At 41.6% G+C, this 17938-nt stretch overlaps 1 protein-coding gene across 1 annotated transcript in view; it reads right to left on the bottom strand.

Annotated features, from left to right (window-relative positions):
• Positions 1-3402: 3402 nt before the first annotated feature.
• LOC136426931 (uncharacterized) overlaps positions 3403-17938 on the bottom strand; it is a 38649-nt gene continuing 24113 nt past the window's right edge. Inside the window, exons 16-41 of the mRNA XM_066415651.1 lie at positions 17488-17671; positions 17058-17208; positions 16321-16549; positions 16009-16116; positions 15318-15559; positions 14685-14816; positions 14391-14404; positions 13673-13989; positions 13081-13280; positions 12343-12499; positions 12105-12229; positions 11778-11907; positions 11383-11652; positions 10571-10752; positions 9622-9794; positions 8870-8972; positions 8437-8576; positions 8178-8274; positions 7673-7856; positions 7197-7295; positions 6678-6806; positions 6179-6291; positions 5622-5844; positions 4960-5115; positions 4595-4735; positions 3403-4430 (exon numbers count right to left, since the gene is read on the bottom strand). Coding sequence (XP_066271748.1) covers positions 4336-4430; positions 4595-4735; positions 4960-5115; positions 5622-5844; positions 6179-6291; positions 6678-6806; positions 7197-7295; positions 7673-7856; positions 8178-8274; positions 8437-8576; positions 8870-8972; positions 9622-9794; positions 10571-10752; positions 11383-11652; positions 11778-11907; positions 12105-12229; positions 12343-12499; positions 13081-13280; positions 13673-13989; positions 14391-14404; positions 14685-14816; positions 15318-15559; positions 16009-16116; positions 16321-16549; positions 17058-17208; positions 17488-17671 — 4094 coding nt within the window. The 3' untranslated portion in view covers positions 3403-4335. The remainder of the gene's footprint in view (positions 4431-4594; positions 4736-4959; positions 5116-5621; positions 5845-6178; positions 6292-6677; positions 6807-7196; positions 7296-7672; positions 7857-8177; positions 8275-8436; positions 8577-8869; positions 8973-9621; positions 9795-10570; positions 10753-11382; positions 11653-11777; positions 11908-12104; positions 12230-12342; positions 12500-13080; positions 13281-13672; positions 13990-14390; positions 14405-14684; positions 14817-15317; positions 15560-16008; positions 16117-16320; positions 16550-17057; positions 17209-17487; positions 17672-17938) is intronic.

The following is a 17938-nucleotide window of genomic DNA, read 5'->3' on the forward strand; positions in this document are numbered from 1 at the left end:
CTGTGGGCCGCAATGTTGTAGACCGTGTTATAGACTGCGATGGCATACGTAGTCATGACAATGACACAGAAACACAATCCCAACGGGCAAATAGAGAAAAATCACATATAACTTAATAGAAAATTGATGTACTTACAATTGTCGGCTAAGATCTTCTACTAACGCGAGTTTTACACGGCTAGCTGACTGTCAAACATCTGGTACACACACTACTGTGCCCCGAAAGTCTACATTATTGCCACGCGGCCGAACACGATGGCAACGAACATGAGAGTATCTAATTATCATAGCAGTCGAGCAGAGAGAGATGCAACAGGTTTAGCTGTGACGTCAAATAATGAAGCTGGCCCAAGCTATCAGAACCTCAAGGTGCGACGTGTGTGTAAGTCGTTCTCAAAGCGTCGCCTCCGCAACACATGCACGTACTCACATAAACAACCACATTCAAGCCGATCATCAATACGATCAGTTGAAAATAAATAGTCTGTTGACACATGCACTAGTATGTTTAGGCTTTGGAGAACTATAGACTGACACCCCCATCTTAAAGGAACTATAGTGTGGTACAGCCCATTAAATCAGTTATCATTTGCCTAATGGTAGCACGTGTATTTACTAATCAAACTGAGGCAGTTATTATCAGCTACTCTCTAAACATAAGTTAGCCTTCTCCTTACTTGGTTAAAACCTAGTGCTATAATGAATAACTACCTTGACATAAATGGAAATAGGCTTTAAAGGTTTCCTCTCGTCCAATCTTTTAGAACGTTATCATAATGGGAGGTTGCTGTTTCTACATCCGATTACAGTCAAACCTGTCTATAGCGGTCACTCAAGGGACTGGCGAAAACTGGCCGCTATGGACAGGTGGCCGCTATGGAGAAAAGGTCGATTAATTGACCTCAGTTTTCAGTACCAACTGCGATGCATTTATTCACCGTACAGTACACATATAACATAGGTAAGTCACATTTTAGGTCGGTCTTTTGATGGCTTTTTTTTTTTCAGAAAATTGCAATAGCCCAAATTTACATCATATTAACCTTATTTATATTTATTTTGAAGCTTTTGTTAAATTGATTATCCTCAGTGATACTTTGGAGCAAAATAAATTTAGCACATTATACCTCCGTAATAGTGGTGTCTTCCGTTGACCTTTGTGCTGCTCACTATCAGCGCCATTTTGCAAATCGCGCGAAAGCCCGAAGCACGTTTTGGGCACACTTTTGGATGAATTTTCCGGGGAAAACGGAAATTGGGCCGACATTCAAACATTTTGCGAACTTACCGCATTAAGGTACATGTGCAGGTTGTATTTTTCAAAAAGCTGCCGTAATATTTGTCCAGTCGAAATGCACAGAAATGGACAATTTTGCCACGATGTCCAAACGCAAGCCATGTGAAGAAATTTATACTTGACTTCGCGTCAAACCATGGATTTTCTAACAAAGATAAAACATTCTGGTTTTCTTTATTATTATCCTATCCAGTTGAGTCCACATAAATTTGGTAACGGCGTGAAAAAATGAAGATTTTGAACCCGGCGTGCGGTGGCGATGCGGCTTCTACCGGCGCGCCGGGACCGTTATCGGCAGTGTTACTGTACTCGCGGGACCGAAAAGCGTCTGGCCGCGACCGCGTTGGACAGGTGGCCGCTATAGCCTAATTCTTAATGCTTATGTCAATGGGAAAAATCCAAGGGACCGACAAATAGTGACCACTATGGGCAGGTGGCCGCTATGCAAAGGTGACCGCTAATACAGGTTTGACTGTATAAGGAAATTTCTGATATAGACAGACTTGTAAAGGCGCAGTGTTAACTAAATTGCAAAAGCAAAATACAATTGAAATCAACGGTAAATGCTGTAAATAACGACATTGATATTATTGCTAACCTGCCCCTATTTTACATATGGTACGTACAGCCCTCAAAGAAAACAAAGCATCCGTCTTGGTTTTCTTTATAGTCCCATTCCACTTGACGGCGCTCTCACCTTGTCGATCAGTTAAGGTTGAAACCTTTTTCATGTTTTTTTCTGGCTTTTCAATACGTGTTAATGGTACTAATTCTTTCATTTGTTTAGTGATGATGTGCATTGATACTGGCGGAACCAACAAATCACTCCACTTTGTGACTTAGATCTTGTCATCAGTTCATCCATTACTGCATACGTCACCTCCGACCAGTATTACCAGGATTTTTAATTTGTCATGATGTTGATAATCCTGCTATCGTTTTTGTTCTGGACACTCAGAACAGTCTTGTCTATGTGGAATCCTCAGTTAAAATGGCTTCCCTATACAGGCTTACAACAAGAAATTGACAATCTCACACCACTATGAAATATGTTTTTTGAAAGCTTTTGTGAATTTCTTTTCACCGCGCTCTCACAGCGACCTAAAATTGGTCAGAGCGCCGTGAGAGCGACGGACTCCTGGAAAACGTTCTCTTGAAAAAGGAATCTCCACGGCGACCCTTGCGTGCTCTTAGCGCGACCAAAATGTCAAATGTCAGCAACTTTTTATGAGCGACCAAAGATTTCACAGATCACTCAACGAATTCCGCCTTAACAGACCAAGGCGCTGTGCCATCTTACTACACACCACATCCAGGTGGTTATAATAGCTTAGGCTCGAATCGAGAATGACTCCCAGATATTTATAGGAAGTAACCATCTCTAAAGCATTATCCTCGATTATAATGATCAAATCTGGAGAAGCTTTTGTCTTCATGCTCGATTCCATTAACATCCATTTTGACTTTGTAGTATTGAGCGTTAGTCGATTTGCTTTTAACCAGAAAGCTATCTTATTAAGCTCTGAATTTAATGTACTTTTCATGCATCTGGGATCATTACTTGCACAGAATATAGCTGTGTCGTCATCTTACAGACTTACTTTAATTTACTATCCCTTGAAAGTGTCAGGGGAAAATTTGACATTTTTAGACGCATCGGATCTCCTATGATATTATTCTTCGCTCCTGCAAGCTGGAAACTGGCATTGAAAGATCCTGTCTATATGTCTGTGTTTAACAGTAACGAACAGACACAGGAAGTAGAAATAGAAAATTTAACAAACATGATTTTGTAAAAGAAATAAGTGGCGAGAATGTATATATATGCCTCCAACAAATGTTCGCAATCTAGAGGAGCTCTTTCATTATGGTATAATTCCACGACTACTCTCTGGACGGATTGAAACCAAAATGCAAAACTTTATGTTGAAGATATTACAAATGTTTGCTGACAAAAATTCCAAGGAGGATTGGGGATGAATTGTTGAAGTTGGGGGACAAAGACCATGTGAAGGTAAACATAACGTATGTGGTTGTTAGGTTTATTTTGGTTTTAACTATATGTTAAGTATAAAGATAAATCATCTGTAAAATCATAATAAGCGTGTGTTTGTCATAATTTTTAATTTCATTACATCGTGTTTATGAAATAAGATACCTAGCGATGCTCGATAACAAATTAATAGCAGTTCTACTGTAAATGGTAGGTTTGACACGTTTGTTTTAAAACCATATACCATACATTGGTCCTAAGGATATATATCTCCTTAGGACTAATGGTTACGTTGCACCTACTACACACAAAATTAAAAAAACAACATTACGTCTGTTTACATAATTCCGCATGGTACTCTACAATATGCACACCTTGCAATGTATTTCTAATCTACTTAATTTTGTTAAAGGCCTGCCATGTAGTTTTTGGGCGCCAAAATTGAAAATATTCTTATGAATTAATCTTATCGTAAATGACATGTTCAACCATTTTTCAGCATTAAAAAAAATTTATTTTTTTGGTCTCATACTTCTGGATGGTTAGTTTCAGCTATCTGATGATCTGTGGCCATACATGTTGTGGCCGTTGGAGGATCACAGTTTAAACACATTTGTATGTTGTAATGATGTTGTAACATCACTCCCTGGATATTGATTTGTAATTCTATAGGGTTGATCTAACTAGAAATGTAAAGAAATGGTAGGAAAATCTACTTTCTGGTTTCACCTAAAGTTACATAGAGGGCCTTTAATGGTAAGCGTACACACTCCGACTAATATTTGAAGCTACGTTTATATATCGATGATTACTTGTTTTTATTTCTATTGTCCTACATCAAATAAAGTTAGCCCCCGTATGTAGACTATTGTCCCATAACAACCGGATCTCAATAGTATGCAGTTAAGGTGTTATTTCCATTCGACTATTAAACAAAGAAAAAAGAAATAATGAAAACAAAAGCTGTTTCCTAGAAAATCTCAACACGCAAATATAGTCCATTGAAGAATATTCTCAACTGTTCCTCTTGCTTTTCTTCAGCAGATCAAGTCAGCGAGCAAAGTGGGATCGGAGCGCCGACTGCCGGAGAAGAGTTGCCCTGCACTCCCTCTGCGTTGATGTACGCCACGTTGTCATGTGCTGCAGGATTGGTAACAGTGTTGAGAATTAGAAATGGACAGACCTTTTTAAAAATCAGTAGTTCCGCAAAATAAAGAATAATGTTGAAAGAGCAATAAAGTATGATTATTCGACGTGGACTTAAGGACTTGAGTTTCATTTATTGTTAGCATTAGTTTTCTAACCTTCCATGTCATCCCTTCTCTTACTCTTGCGTCCCTGCTTACGGCGTTTGCGGACACACAGGCACGTTGCCATGACGACTACAATGCAGGCCGCCAACGTCCCGCCTCCAACCGCAACCCACGTCACTGGGAACTCGTCGCCTTAAAGAGTATAAGATTGGCCATTAGTGCATTAATACTGCTATGTAATCTAAAACATTAGACGAGTTTAATGTATTATATGGCATTTACATTTGAAGTCATTCGACACTGATAGATATCAATTCTGAAATCAGTTACCATCAAAGAAATTCAATTTTGGGCACTGTGCGGTCGTCCAGCTTTCGACCAGCTTCTAAAGTTTCCATGCGAAATCTCGAGCTTACCAGTTGAGACACAGATCCTTCCGGGGTTTTCACCCTGGGCAGCGGACTGATCCTTGTACCCCTCCCGGCACTGACAGGTGAAGGATCCCGCCGTGTTCACACAGAAGGCCTCGGTCGGACAGTCATGGTTCTCCGTACTTAAGCACTCGTTATAGTCTGGATCATACCAAGAAGAAAAGGTAGAGTTGTATGGCATATTGTTTTCCCAAATAAAAGGAGATAATCAAATTAGGTGTATAAAGTGACTTTACTAGTAATCTTCAATAATAAAAGCCTGAAATGTTAGATCAGCCTCAGGGTTTATGTCAGCAGCATATTCAAATAAAGTAAATAATAATATATCATACAGAGGGTTTATTGATTCAATGACAACTTTGATTGTATTGGGCTTTTTTCATTAATTGGCTAGTCGGTTGGTTGGTTAAGCTAATCATCGTATCCTTCAGTTGTCTTTTTTTTCATAGTAGGATTGCTTCATTTCATTTTAGACCTTGGTTCATATCTGAATTATAATTGTGACCCTGTATTCTAAATAGTACCAACTGTGGGAGGATCAAAGAAATGCCAATATGTTCATGGTCCTCCTGCGCATGTTTTGATTTTATCATCACAATTTGTTACTTTTACTGTATGTACAATCAAGCAAAACAATAAATAAAAACCTGTCATCTCGACGGAATCCCTGTCTATGTCCAGGTGTGTTCCGTTCTGACTCGACACAGCGTCGCGGAACGCCGCAGTCAGCTGAGCCTGACCATGCTCTTCGTCCGCCGATTCCCGGATGTTAAGCCTTATGTCGACCACCACACTTCCGCTCCTGAACCCGAGGATTACAATCCCCAGGAACACACCAGACATGTCCGTCTGATAGAAAAGCTCCTCAATCTGGGGAAACACGTGAAATATTACTTGAGTTTAAAGGCTGGAGCTAAAGAAAATCAAGAGATTCAAGACCATAGCATATCCAGGAAAAAAGATACAAAAACCTGAAGTTCTGCTGCAGTACCATGATCAAATAACAGGGGGCTCAAAATCGACCTTCACCTTTGTCTTCCCAACACCTAACCACATTTCAAATACCATTGCAATAAACCAAGAGGTTCTAAAGTTTTACTACAACAATCCGGAAACACAGACACACACACGGACAGACTGACACACCCATAAAAATATGTCCATTTTTCATGCAGGTAATAATGTTAGGATTACACGCTCGTACCGTCTGTGTGACCTCGGTAACCAAGGCTATGAATGCAGCGCTCTGCTTGTTCTCCAGATCGTCAGTAAACTGCCTAACTTGCAGACGGATGGAGAATTGATACGCTCGGCTAACTGTGATAACAATTGTACATAATCAATCAAACTGGCCGGATTATTCCTTTTTGTCATACCCATACCCATACAATAGTTATGCTACTTACTGCTAGTCTCTGCTAGACTCCACAGATTGCTGGAAATAGTGGCTAAAAAGACTGAGCAATGCTCAAAGTGTACTCCTCTTTCCGACTTTATCCTCCGTCGCATGTTATCTATCAATCTGGCCATTCTTTATTATTTTTCTAGCTATGGATTTTGATAGAAACTAGTATCTAACTTGAAATCTATGTTTCGTCAAGTTAAAACGTTAATTAACATGGTATTAATAATCTTTGTGCAGAAAAAAGGTCAATAGCCAGTTTGTGTTCGAAGTTAATGCAGTTTCTAAACTCTGATTTTACCTTCGCATCTCCCGTTGAATTCCATGAATCCAGGCTTGCACTCACACACGTAGCTTCCCTCCGTGTTTCTGCACCGACGGTTGTCAGTGACGTCACAGGTAATGATACTGCACCAGTCCAAGTCTTTCTCTGAAAATAGACCGATCACGCAACCATTGGTCATTTTCGTATTCAATAAACCAGATAGGATACGAGTTACACCAAGAGTGTGTACATTCAAGGGATGATATAGAGTATATCTGTAATGATAAATATGCCTCAACGTCTAATGCGATTCTGAATCAGGCACCGGGAACAAGGACAACTAAGCGGCTTTCCACTATTTGTGTTTTTGCATCTAGCTATGACAAGACAACTACTTGTGACACGATGATGTGCAGAGTTGTGCAATACTTCACACTTTAGCAACATCGGTATATCAAAGGCGTTGTGCAAAAATTGACAAATGGCAAAGGGGCATGCTTATAGGTACAATCAATCTTTACTGTCGACTTTTTCAAAGCTCCGAGAGAAACGTACCTTCACAATGAACACCGTTGCCGACCCAACCTTCTTCACAGACGCAGGTCTTTGTTGCAGCACTGCAGAACGCGTGTTCGTGGCAGTCCGTTGGACACTCTGGACAGTTATCAGTAACGTTACCGTAAGTCACATTCTCAAAACCATGATGAAGTTAATGAAGCAATGTTTGTTGTAAATAAATATGAGCAAAATAGATAATTGACACGTTACATTTACTATTTATTAACAGTAAAGATGTACTTGTTATTGTTTGGCATACATCTACAACCCTGTTCGTGGTTCCAACTGCGCTTGCGCGGTGAGATGCAGCGTGGGTAATATGTCAAAGGTAAAGGCCCCTAACATGCAAACAGTTCTTGTCGAGAATATGTTTGATACGTGTCAAGACGTGTTTTCATATGCCTCAAAGGCCTTCGACATTTTGCCCTTCCTGCACATGCGCAGTTGGAACCATAAACATGCTCATTCCATACCAGGAGGAACGGGAGTGGTCTCCTCGGGAACGACGAGTATCGGCCCCTGCACCACGGCTGCGCGCGGCGGCATCTCGGCTGACACCTCACGCCTGCGCCGTGCCGGCTGAAGCTCACACCCCCTCGAACAGCGGGAGTCCGGGTCATCCGCCAGGCACACCATGACGTCACAGTGGAGGTACACCTGTGTTTGACAGGCGGTTAATGCTCGTCTGTTTGAATCAGTATTACTGTAGTATACTACTACTGTTGGAAAAAACGCTGTTTTTACAATGACATCAAACGAGCCACTAGTTTTTACTGGAACATGGCACGATTTACTTGTATTGTCATTTTTTTCTTAGATTTTATCTACATCAAAACGATATCTCTACGGACATTGATTAATGGCGCTGGCAAAAAAAGGGCGGTTAGTATGATTTCATTGAATAGTATGATTTCATTAATACAATGCATGCGTCAGCAGATCTGTGGACATAGAAGCGAGGACATAGAAAGAACCCACCATTGTTTCATTGATGAACCTAAAAGCTCTGATGGCATATCGGCGAGAGATTGGATCCGACGTTTCAAACTCTTCAAGGAAGTCATCTTCTTCACAGCTGTAAAATTATCAATAACATAAATATTTATCATAGATTCAAGTTCACCTTCTTAAAACGTACTCGTAAAAAGAGCCATTTCATTTTCATTCAGCCGTTCGATTAAGTTGTCCACAGCGAGAAAAGTTGCCATCTCGGCAAGAAAACAAGATTGTTCCTCACCCATCGCGAATGATGAAGTACTGCTTGGCGTCATTGTAGTTGGAGGTTGGTGTAGCCTTACAGTTTTCGACGAACAGCACGACTCCTGAGACATCAGAAGCCACTGCCACTCCGAAGTGCAACATGTGATTCACCGTAACCTGTAGAGACACACACAAGGAAACGTGTTAACCATGCTCATATGCAGGTAGCTAAACTAAGAAAGAGTTGGAGAAGCGTGACAAATATAACATTTACAGTAATTTCAAACATTGTTGATAACTTTCATACAAAAATACAATCACACCTCTACATACATAAGGACCACCTGGACAATGTGACCACTTTTTGGTGGTCCTTAAGATGATTCTTACATTTGACACAAGATCTGTGTATATCATGTCATGCAGTGATGCAAACAATAAATATGATAAAACCTTAGCCAATTCTATACCTTGACAGGAAATTCGCTCTGTTCGAACGGCCGTAGGTATGCCTCGGAGTGGTACAGATTCATGCTGAATGTGAAGGACCCATTCCCAATGGGGATCGTAACACTGAAATGAAAAACAACGGGTTGTGCTTTAGAGTTGACCTTAGGTACATATTTTTTATTTTATTTTGTAGACAGGGACGACGTGGCACTGCACTCAGTTTTTATGACTAATTTTAACAGTGCCACGTACAGTAAACGATAACCCATATTTACACCTATGTGGAATGAGGAACGTCGTATTAAGTGCCTTTCCAAAGGGCACAACATCGGTGGCGTCAGGGGATCCGAAACCACGACCGCTGGGTTATTGGCCAAACACCCTGCCGTTACGCCACACGATACCAGGCGTACAATTTAACTAGCCTCCTTCGAAGACTTTTTGAGCTTAGATGCTCCCCCAAAGAAATAAACGCCGCCGCTTCAAAAAGTCTGCGAATCGAAGGAGGCTACAATTTAACTATTATTACATTCCCTCAACCGGGATGGGGGGGGGGTCGTGATATCGAATTCCAACAACTTTTGACACATTGCTGACGTCACACGTGCATAAAGTCTAGAGGAGTGAGGAATTTATTCCTTTATAATGTATCTTACCAACTCTTTCATGCTGATATAATCATTATTGTATTAGTATAAGGTATCAGATCGTTATAATGGCATCTCACAAAGCATGATCTCTACTTTGAAATAACTAATGAAACAATAGCTACTTTGGCAGCGGGATAGGAAACAGGATCGGTCCCGCTCCCACGACGTCCTCTCGGACGTAATCGCAGCGGAACGTCCAGCGTAGCTCAAGGTCCCTGATGATGACGCCGTCTGTGACAGGAGCGCCGGAGACAACCTCGTTCGTGAAGGATATTTTGGAGGTATCGGTCCCGTCCTACAATTAGAGAGCATTATGTTGTCAGCATCGCATCAACTATCTAGGTATATATGTAAATACTTTGCGTTTGTAACCGCATCCAAGCAGCGACACCTATCTGAGCTGTAGTGCAATGTCAACCAGTCAGAACTGCCCTGACGAAGTTGACACACGATCGCCGAAACGTCGATGGAATAAAGCACTTGATTGTGTATGAAGAGTCTTTTTATTCACTGACATACCAACCTGAGGAAACTAGTCACGGCCGTTTTGTTGTCACTTTTGAGAAAACTATGGATTTCTTTTACTAACGCCCCGTTTCTAGTAGTACTAGAAGCATTGAACGCTGAGCAACAAAATATTTCACAGGTCGCTCAAAGAATTATATAGATAAATAACAACCTTTTAAACTGTTTTCATGGTTTTCTTGTCTTTCAAATCATGATTTTTTTTAAAGTGCACCATATTTCAATTATAAAATCAAGGGTCACACAAATCTAACTTGGTTGCTGAATGATCAGTCATCTACTCTCAATGCAGAGGTTCGGCTTCGGCTGGGTTTTGACGTGTTCTTAGGCATTTTTGTCGGGCTTTCTTTTTTTACAAGCTTGGTGCCATAAAGAAAACGGGACAATTAGAAAGCCTCAAAAACGCCTAAAACACGTCAAAACCAGTCGGAGACGAACCCCTACTTTGAGAGTAAGGTCATAGAACATTTACTGCATACGCGGCGACAGCCAAATTTACCCGTAGGAATCAATAATCTAAAAACAAATTGTGTGACGAAGACTTACTTGAGCTGTGGTCCCACATCCGTTCAGCGGTGCCGTCAGCACCACGTGCGTTTTGTTGACGTCTGCACGGCAGCTGGAGTCACGCAGGCTCATGGTGTCCACGTCGACGCCAACAAGCACCTCTCTCATGAACACCACGCGCATTAGGGATGTGTCGCACGTTAGAGATCCACGTCCGGATTCTGGTAGAAAGAATTCTTTGTTTGTTTGCTTGTTTGTTTGTTTGTTTGTATCTCCATTAGTGTTACAAAAAATTCACACAGTTCTACCTGGAGTCCGCTAGAAGGTTGGTGACAATACAATAATAATTTGTATTCCGCCCGTTTAAAAAACCAGAAGCTACCACCATGTGTGATTACATTAAAGCCCATTGTTGTAACATTATTGATGATGGTGATTTTAAGTTCGTCTTTAACAGTTTTGAATAGCACATATCAAATGCTCAACATCTTGAGACAAAGGCAATCCTTCACTTGATAATTTTTTACAAAATTTTACCGGCTTAAGTCCGACAAAGCACTGGCCTTTCTGTGACAGCCTATCTTTCCAACCAGCATTTCTGATTATATTACTGATACTAGTCATTGAAACCAACCCGTAATATTCCCCGGCATGCGCTAATGAACTGGGCGGGTAAAAAAACACTCCCATCACTATGAAGGGGAGCTCATGGTGGTATGGTCTTATCATAGATTTTTTTTTTCCACCATTGCATTCAGTGAGCATTAATAGTCCGAAAATCACTATCAATAAGATCACACGCTGTCTTTTACATGAAGCTATGTTGAACAGTATAGGGACAACTGTCTCACCCGTCGTTGCTGTGATAGTGGTTTCAGCGCTCTCCCCGTACAACCCTATGGCCACAAGCGTGATCCTGTACTGTACCCCGGACACCAGTCCTGTAACGACGGCCGACGTGTCTTGGGGACCGGGCGGCGGGTAGAGGTCGCGACTGCTGCCGCCTACCGGGGCATCGCTCACCCGGAACCTCACCAGGGTAGAGCGTGGTAGAGTCCAGGAGATACTGATGGTGTTGTACGTCACGTGGTCAACTTGTAGTCCGGTCGGCGCGTCCACATCTAGGAGAGTAGACAAGATGGTTACATGTGACTTTAACGTTTCTGGCAAAGTTTACGGTAACCTTAAATTACAGCAACGTGACAGTATTTATAACTATATTTGAATAACTTTCGACTTCTTGTACCTGTTGCGAATTGTCCATTTGCAGCACCGTTGCTCTGCCTCGACCCTCTGTTGGAGTAAACGCTGACGTTGTACATTGTTCCTGGATCAAGTCCTGAGATGACGGCGTAGTTGGTGCTAGGAGTTGTCCACTGGATTTAACAAACAAAAACACACATGATGATCATAGACAAGCGGTAGGTTCTCATGCAGTGATCGTTATTTTTTAAAAACTTCATTGACTCTTTACTGCTGGAAATCAGTACTGAATAGTACTTGATTGTGGTTATCTGGTGTCAGAATGAAAAAAAGAAACAGATAAAAATGCCCTCAGGTAATGGATACCTACGTGCCGATTACCCAGCGCTGTGGCCATGACATGATACCGGTCAGTGAATGGTGAGGGTGACCATGAAACCTCAATAGTTGTTTCACTTGCGGACACCAAAGTCAGATCAGATGGCTTCTCTGGATCTAGAATGTAAAAATGTCTCAGTCAAGCAAAACACGGACTCCAGTTAAAATTCAAAAGTCTAAAATAACTGACCACATTTCACATGTCCCAAAAATTATTCTGAGATTCCTACCTGTACATTGGTGCTGGTGAAGGCAAGAGCATCCATAGTCATAGTTGTCCACGGTCCATGTGAACTCGTCTTCACAGGTTATGCTAGTGCACGAAATGCTTCCCCCTCTCCGGCAGGTACATTGTAGGTTCCCTCGTTCGCCCCAAACGTCATCAACCTACAGAAAAAGGTGCACACGCGTCAAACACTTTACACCATGTTGAAGCACCTATTACACAGTCGATGAGCTTCGGTTGTATTTGATTTGTTGATCGCAAGAAGGTCACCGAGTTTTAAAAATCACCAGAGACATGGACATATTTTTTAACAGAAAATCTACCCCTTCATATCAAACGGGGCTCGGAGACCTACTAACATCATCTGGTCTCTAAACATCGCGCGACGATCGAGAGAACACTGGGTGGCGTATATCTCCCAGAAATGCAATTTAGAGCTTGCAGACTTGACAGCCGATTACTTTTCCTGCTCTGTGATAAGGACATAATCACTTAAGGTATCTTAGATTCTGCTTCTATATGCTACTGTAAGTTATTTCCTGTTACCTGACATTGGGTGAGGATTGATAGGTATGTTTCAATTAACCATGTAATCAAAATACCCATTGATGGAAATTAGTTCTCCCATTCGATCGTCTGTATCTATACAGCCAGCATAAGCGCCGTTCGGCATAACACACCAGCATAAAAATCATACTGTCAAAAAATCGTAATGTGACAAATCTGCTAGTTTCATAATTACCTCAAAGTACCGTCCGTTGCGCTGACATCCACACTCATTTGGATGTATGCACGAGTCTCCACTCAGAACCAACCCGGGGTTGCACTCACACCCTTCCACACAGATGTCCACACAGTTAGCTTCAGTGTTAGGGCTGGAGCATGTGTTAGGACATGCACTGGTACAGGCTGAGTAGGTGCTGTTGGGTCCACATGACAAGGCTGTGGGAGAAAGAACGCATCAGCTAAACCTTACAGATCATCTCATCGTCTACTATCGACAAAAATATCCAAGATTTTAAAGTTTGACATTTCTAGTAGAGATGTTTTGTACAAAACAAGTTGGATAGAAGTTTCGGGAAAATACGTAATAAATGTATTTGAGTAAAGTAAAGTGAAAGAACCTGCTTGTTAATAAAACAGACAAATCAAATATTTACCAATTGAAAATATCTTACTTTGGATTCAATAATTTCTATTCCTTGTTGGAAGTCACTGGGTGGCATATAATCAAGATTACTCTAGATGTACAATTTTGTCAATTTAGCATATTTTAGCAATGGTACGTGAAAAGGGATAATTCCCACTAATGACATAATGTTGGTCAAACTTACGGCAAAGGTCGTGTCTCCTCCAGGACAGACCCGCGGCCGGCAACTCCGCCGCCATCTCCGCCACACAGGCATGGGCCGCAGACTCCAGGTTCTGGCACAGTTGTACCGCGTCTCCACTGTTGGCACAGACGTCAAACACACAGGTATCGTAGAACACGCTTAGATCGATGACGTTCTCACAAACACTAAACGTACCGTTGGGCTCGGTTATAATGCCGCACATGGTCGGACCTGACACTGTCTGCTGCAGTACAGGGTCGCAGACACCAGGAGGCGCTGATGTCGACAGGCCATCGTCGGTTCCACCACCCGAACAGCTGCTCAAAATGTAAGACATATTAATACAAATGGATAACATAAGTCAGTCCACGTTTTGTACCGCGCATGCGCGAGGTCAAAGATGAAAAAAAACCTAACTTGTAAACAGCTCTCGTCTAGACTATGATTGATACCATGTCCAGACATATTTCATGTCTCAGGGGCTCTCAGCTTTGACAGATTACCGCCGATGCTTCACACTACGTATCCGCAGTTTAAACCGTGAACTAGTTTACCGAGACCATGAAATGTACATTTTCATTTCAATAAATCAATAAATCAAATCTAATCAAAGGCCATTGTTTTAACATGGAAGATAAGAGGCCCACCTTGACCAGCTTGTGGCCCAGCTCTCTCCGAACGAGTTCAGAAACGTCTTTATAATTACAATGGAGGCTACCTTTGAGCATTGTGCTTTAAAGAAGTACACAGCATAAGTGTTTGAAGATGTTCTACTACATATGTTGTTGTTTAGTGAGCTTGACACCAATGTTGGTGTTTTGCTATTTTGTGGGGTAAGACAACATCCCTTTATAGAGTAGTTCCATGATAAAATCGCCGATTCCTACGAAGAAAATAGTTTGTTTGTCCCTAGAGTTGAGTTTGAAGGAAACTAATTGTGCGTTCTCAGTATAAGTTAAAAAAATTGAAGTACTTTGACACAAAAACACAGCTGCCACAAGCTTTTACTTACTTTTGCATAATGTGAGCCGTCGTAAAAGACTTTGACCGATGTGTCAGTCTTCAGAAGTACGAACATGCCACTGTAGCTGCCCCAGATGGTGCCATTGAGGTTGAACGGTGGAGTAAAGCGAACTCCATTGACCTGAAGCATATGAAAATACATTACATGTGTATTGTCAACAATAGTTACCAACAATGGAAATGGAAAGTTCCTGCATAAACTTTTTTTTATAATTCCAGTCAATCATACAACGGCTTTGAATTTTGATAACTGTACTTTGAATATCATAGATCATTTTGAAATGCAACGAATGCTGTTCTTAAGCTCATAAGTTGTCCAAAGCTACTTCACGCTTTCCTGACATCAAAAGCTATCTGACACCAAAAAACAAGACCACAGCATGTCCATGACAAAAGATACAAAAACCGAAAGTTATGTTACAGTACAAAAGAAAGCCACCGGGAGACTAAAATCAAACTTTGGCATTGTCTTCCCATGACCTACCTGCATATTAGATATCATCACAATCCATCTAGCTAGACATTCGTAAGTGATGCGGACCACAAATCTTTAGAAACACACACAGAGTCACAAGACAACCAAAACAATATCTCCATTTCTCATGGAGGTAATGAAACCTACCAAAACTTTCTTGCCCTGCAGGATAGAAACCCTGTATCCCTTCACGTCCAAGTACACGGCCCTGGTGCAGGACACCCGGGAGCTGCTGCCGCACGGCTCGTTGGTGACCTCTACCCTAAAGTCGGTGGTGTTGCCGCAGTGTTCGGCCAGCACGTAGTCACAGGACCCCTGGAAGTGATGCACCTGCCCGTCGAATGTCGTGTAGTGCGGGTCTCCCCAAGCTTCGCACGTAGCGCCGTCCACTACGTACACACAAACATACCAGATGAAATAAAAACTCTCAGTACAATGGCAGAAATAAGGTGAGTGAGTGAGTGAGTGAGTGAGTGAGTGAGTGAGTGAGTGAGTGAGTGAGTGAGTGAGTGCGTGAGTGAGTGAGTGAGTGAGTGAGTGAGTGAGTGAGTGAGTGAGTGAGTGAGTGAGTGAGTGAAAGATTATGGTGTGACCAAAGGTCAGAATGGTGGGAGTGACAAGAAGTAGAGTTCAGAGGTGGTAGAGAACCAGCCGTCTGAGACATGACAGGCATTCCAATTCATATGGAAGAGGCTACTTAGTTTGAATTGGGTTTTACTGGACTTCAACTATCAATTACAAGGACAAAATCAACAAAAAATTACATTAAAAGTATTGGATCTAACATGAATCTAACAGATTCTACTTCCTTCTGAATAATTTCATAATGTTTACTCACGTGTCTCACAGTTGACACCGGTGTAGCCAGGTGCACACTGACACTCGTAGCGGTTGTCTCCATCGATACACTGGCCTCCATTTTGGCAGGGCTGAGACGAACATTCATCTGGGGTCAAGACATTAAAATGTTAAACAAAAAAAACACTAAGCAAAACAAGGCCTTAAAGGCTTGAAAAAAGTCATTGTCCATTACTTGCATTTTCCCTGTCAACATTTACAAACATGTTACTTGATTGTCTGTTTTTGTATTTTTATTTTGGTACATGGTTTATGATGTGTTTATGAAGGTTGCGGGATATATATGACTCACCGTGGCAGACTACAGCGGCAATCTGGTCAATCTGTTGCGTCAAAGCATTGAAATTGTGCAGCCCTATCACTTTGCCAGGGTTCCCTGGATCGTTGGCGATCTGTTCCAGCTCAGTCCTGTTATAGTTACCGACACCGATGGCGTACACGGACACTCCGTCCGCTGTGAGGGCCTGAGCCGGGGTCTGGACATTGTCTCCGGACTGACCATCGGTCACTACAATCATCACCTACAAGAGGTACAATATGGTACAATTCAATATGATTCTCTGGCTTGAAGTATGTACACTATAAAAAGTATAAGGAAGTTAACTTTTATTCTATTCATTTGCAAATGCATGCCTAAAGGCTACACAGGAAAGCGCGCATATTGTAACAGTCAAAAAGGTAAATGGGTTTGATGGTTTTCTAGAATGCTGAAATATCGGAGAAATTGTGGTGACTTTTTTTTCTTTCAACCTCATAATGAGGGCATTTACTAATGAAATGTATTCCACTTTTCGACTGCATCTATTGTTATACTTGCACATGTCTGTCCTGAACAAGGGCAAGGCACATATGAACCGGTAGCTAAAAGAAACTTATTCTTATCTTATAAACATTGGATCTCTGGTCAAAATCATTATGCGGAATTATCAACAACTTTCCCTTCTATAACGTGCATATCTGGTTGTATGTTCCATGTGTTACGTGTATTGCCCGTGGATCGCTATTCACTAGTGATATGAGTATACTTGCTTTTGGAACTGGTGAAGCCCTCCACGCAGCATTTGTACGGGTGAATTCCATGGCTGCTCCGGTCTGTGTGCCTCCTCCCAATTTGCCAATATTGTTGATCGCGTTCATAGTAGACCCCTTGTCTGCGTAATTTCCAAGGTTGAAGTGCATGCTGCAAATAAGATAACCAAGCACGTCATCTTAAAACGGTAGATTGGTAAATTGACACTGTCTTCCACAACTTCAAGAGTCCTGGCTGTTAACTACATAAGAAAAAAGTAGAATTATCACGGACAAAATAACTTACTCGTGAGTAGTGATGACCTAATATGGGTAAGATAGTAAATCCAGTCTTCTTGTGCACAGGAGGTTTCTTACCATAAGTTGTAAATAAAACTTGTTGTAGCTCACTCCATCAGGCATATTATGTGACTGTGTTAATTGTACTCACCGTGGCGAACTACTATACTGCACTGCGCCAATCCTGGTGGTAGTCGGGCTGATGTCAAACGTGTTGACCACGTCAGCAGCGAAAGTCTTCATTTGACTGAACTCCGCACTGCTCACACTGCCGGACCCGTCCAGCACGAAGAACATGTCCATTGCTCTGTCACAGGTGGGGGCGGGTGTTGTCGCTAAAGAAAAGAGAAGATAAACCCTTAATTGCATTTGTGTTAATATCTAAATCTATTTTAATGATCACTTTCACTTCCTCAAGTTAAAAGTTTTGCGCAGTGTGTGTGTTGATGGTTTTTCATCAATTTTACGACTTAGCAACTTAATTTTTGTATTGCATTACCCAAAAATTGACCTGGCTCTTCAGCAATTATCCCAATATGACGATTCCCGCCATGCATTAAATATGAGTATGTATGGGGTGGGGTAGTGTTGGTACTACTCAG

The sequence above is a fragment of the Branchiostoma lanceolatum genome, chromosome 2 (genome assembly GCF_035083965.1).
Source record: "Branchiostoma lanceolatum isolate klBraLanc5 chromosome 2, klBraLanc5.hap2, whole genome shotgun sequence".
NCBI lineage: Eukaryota > Metazoa > Chordata > Leptocardii > Amphioxiformes > Branchiostomatidae > Branchiostoma > Branchiostoma lanceolatum.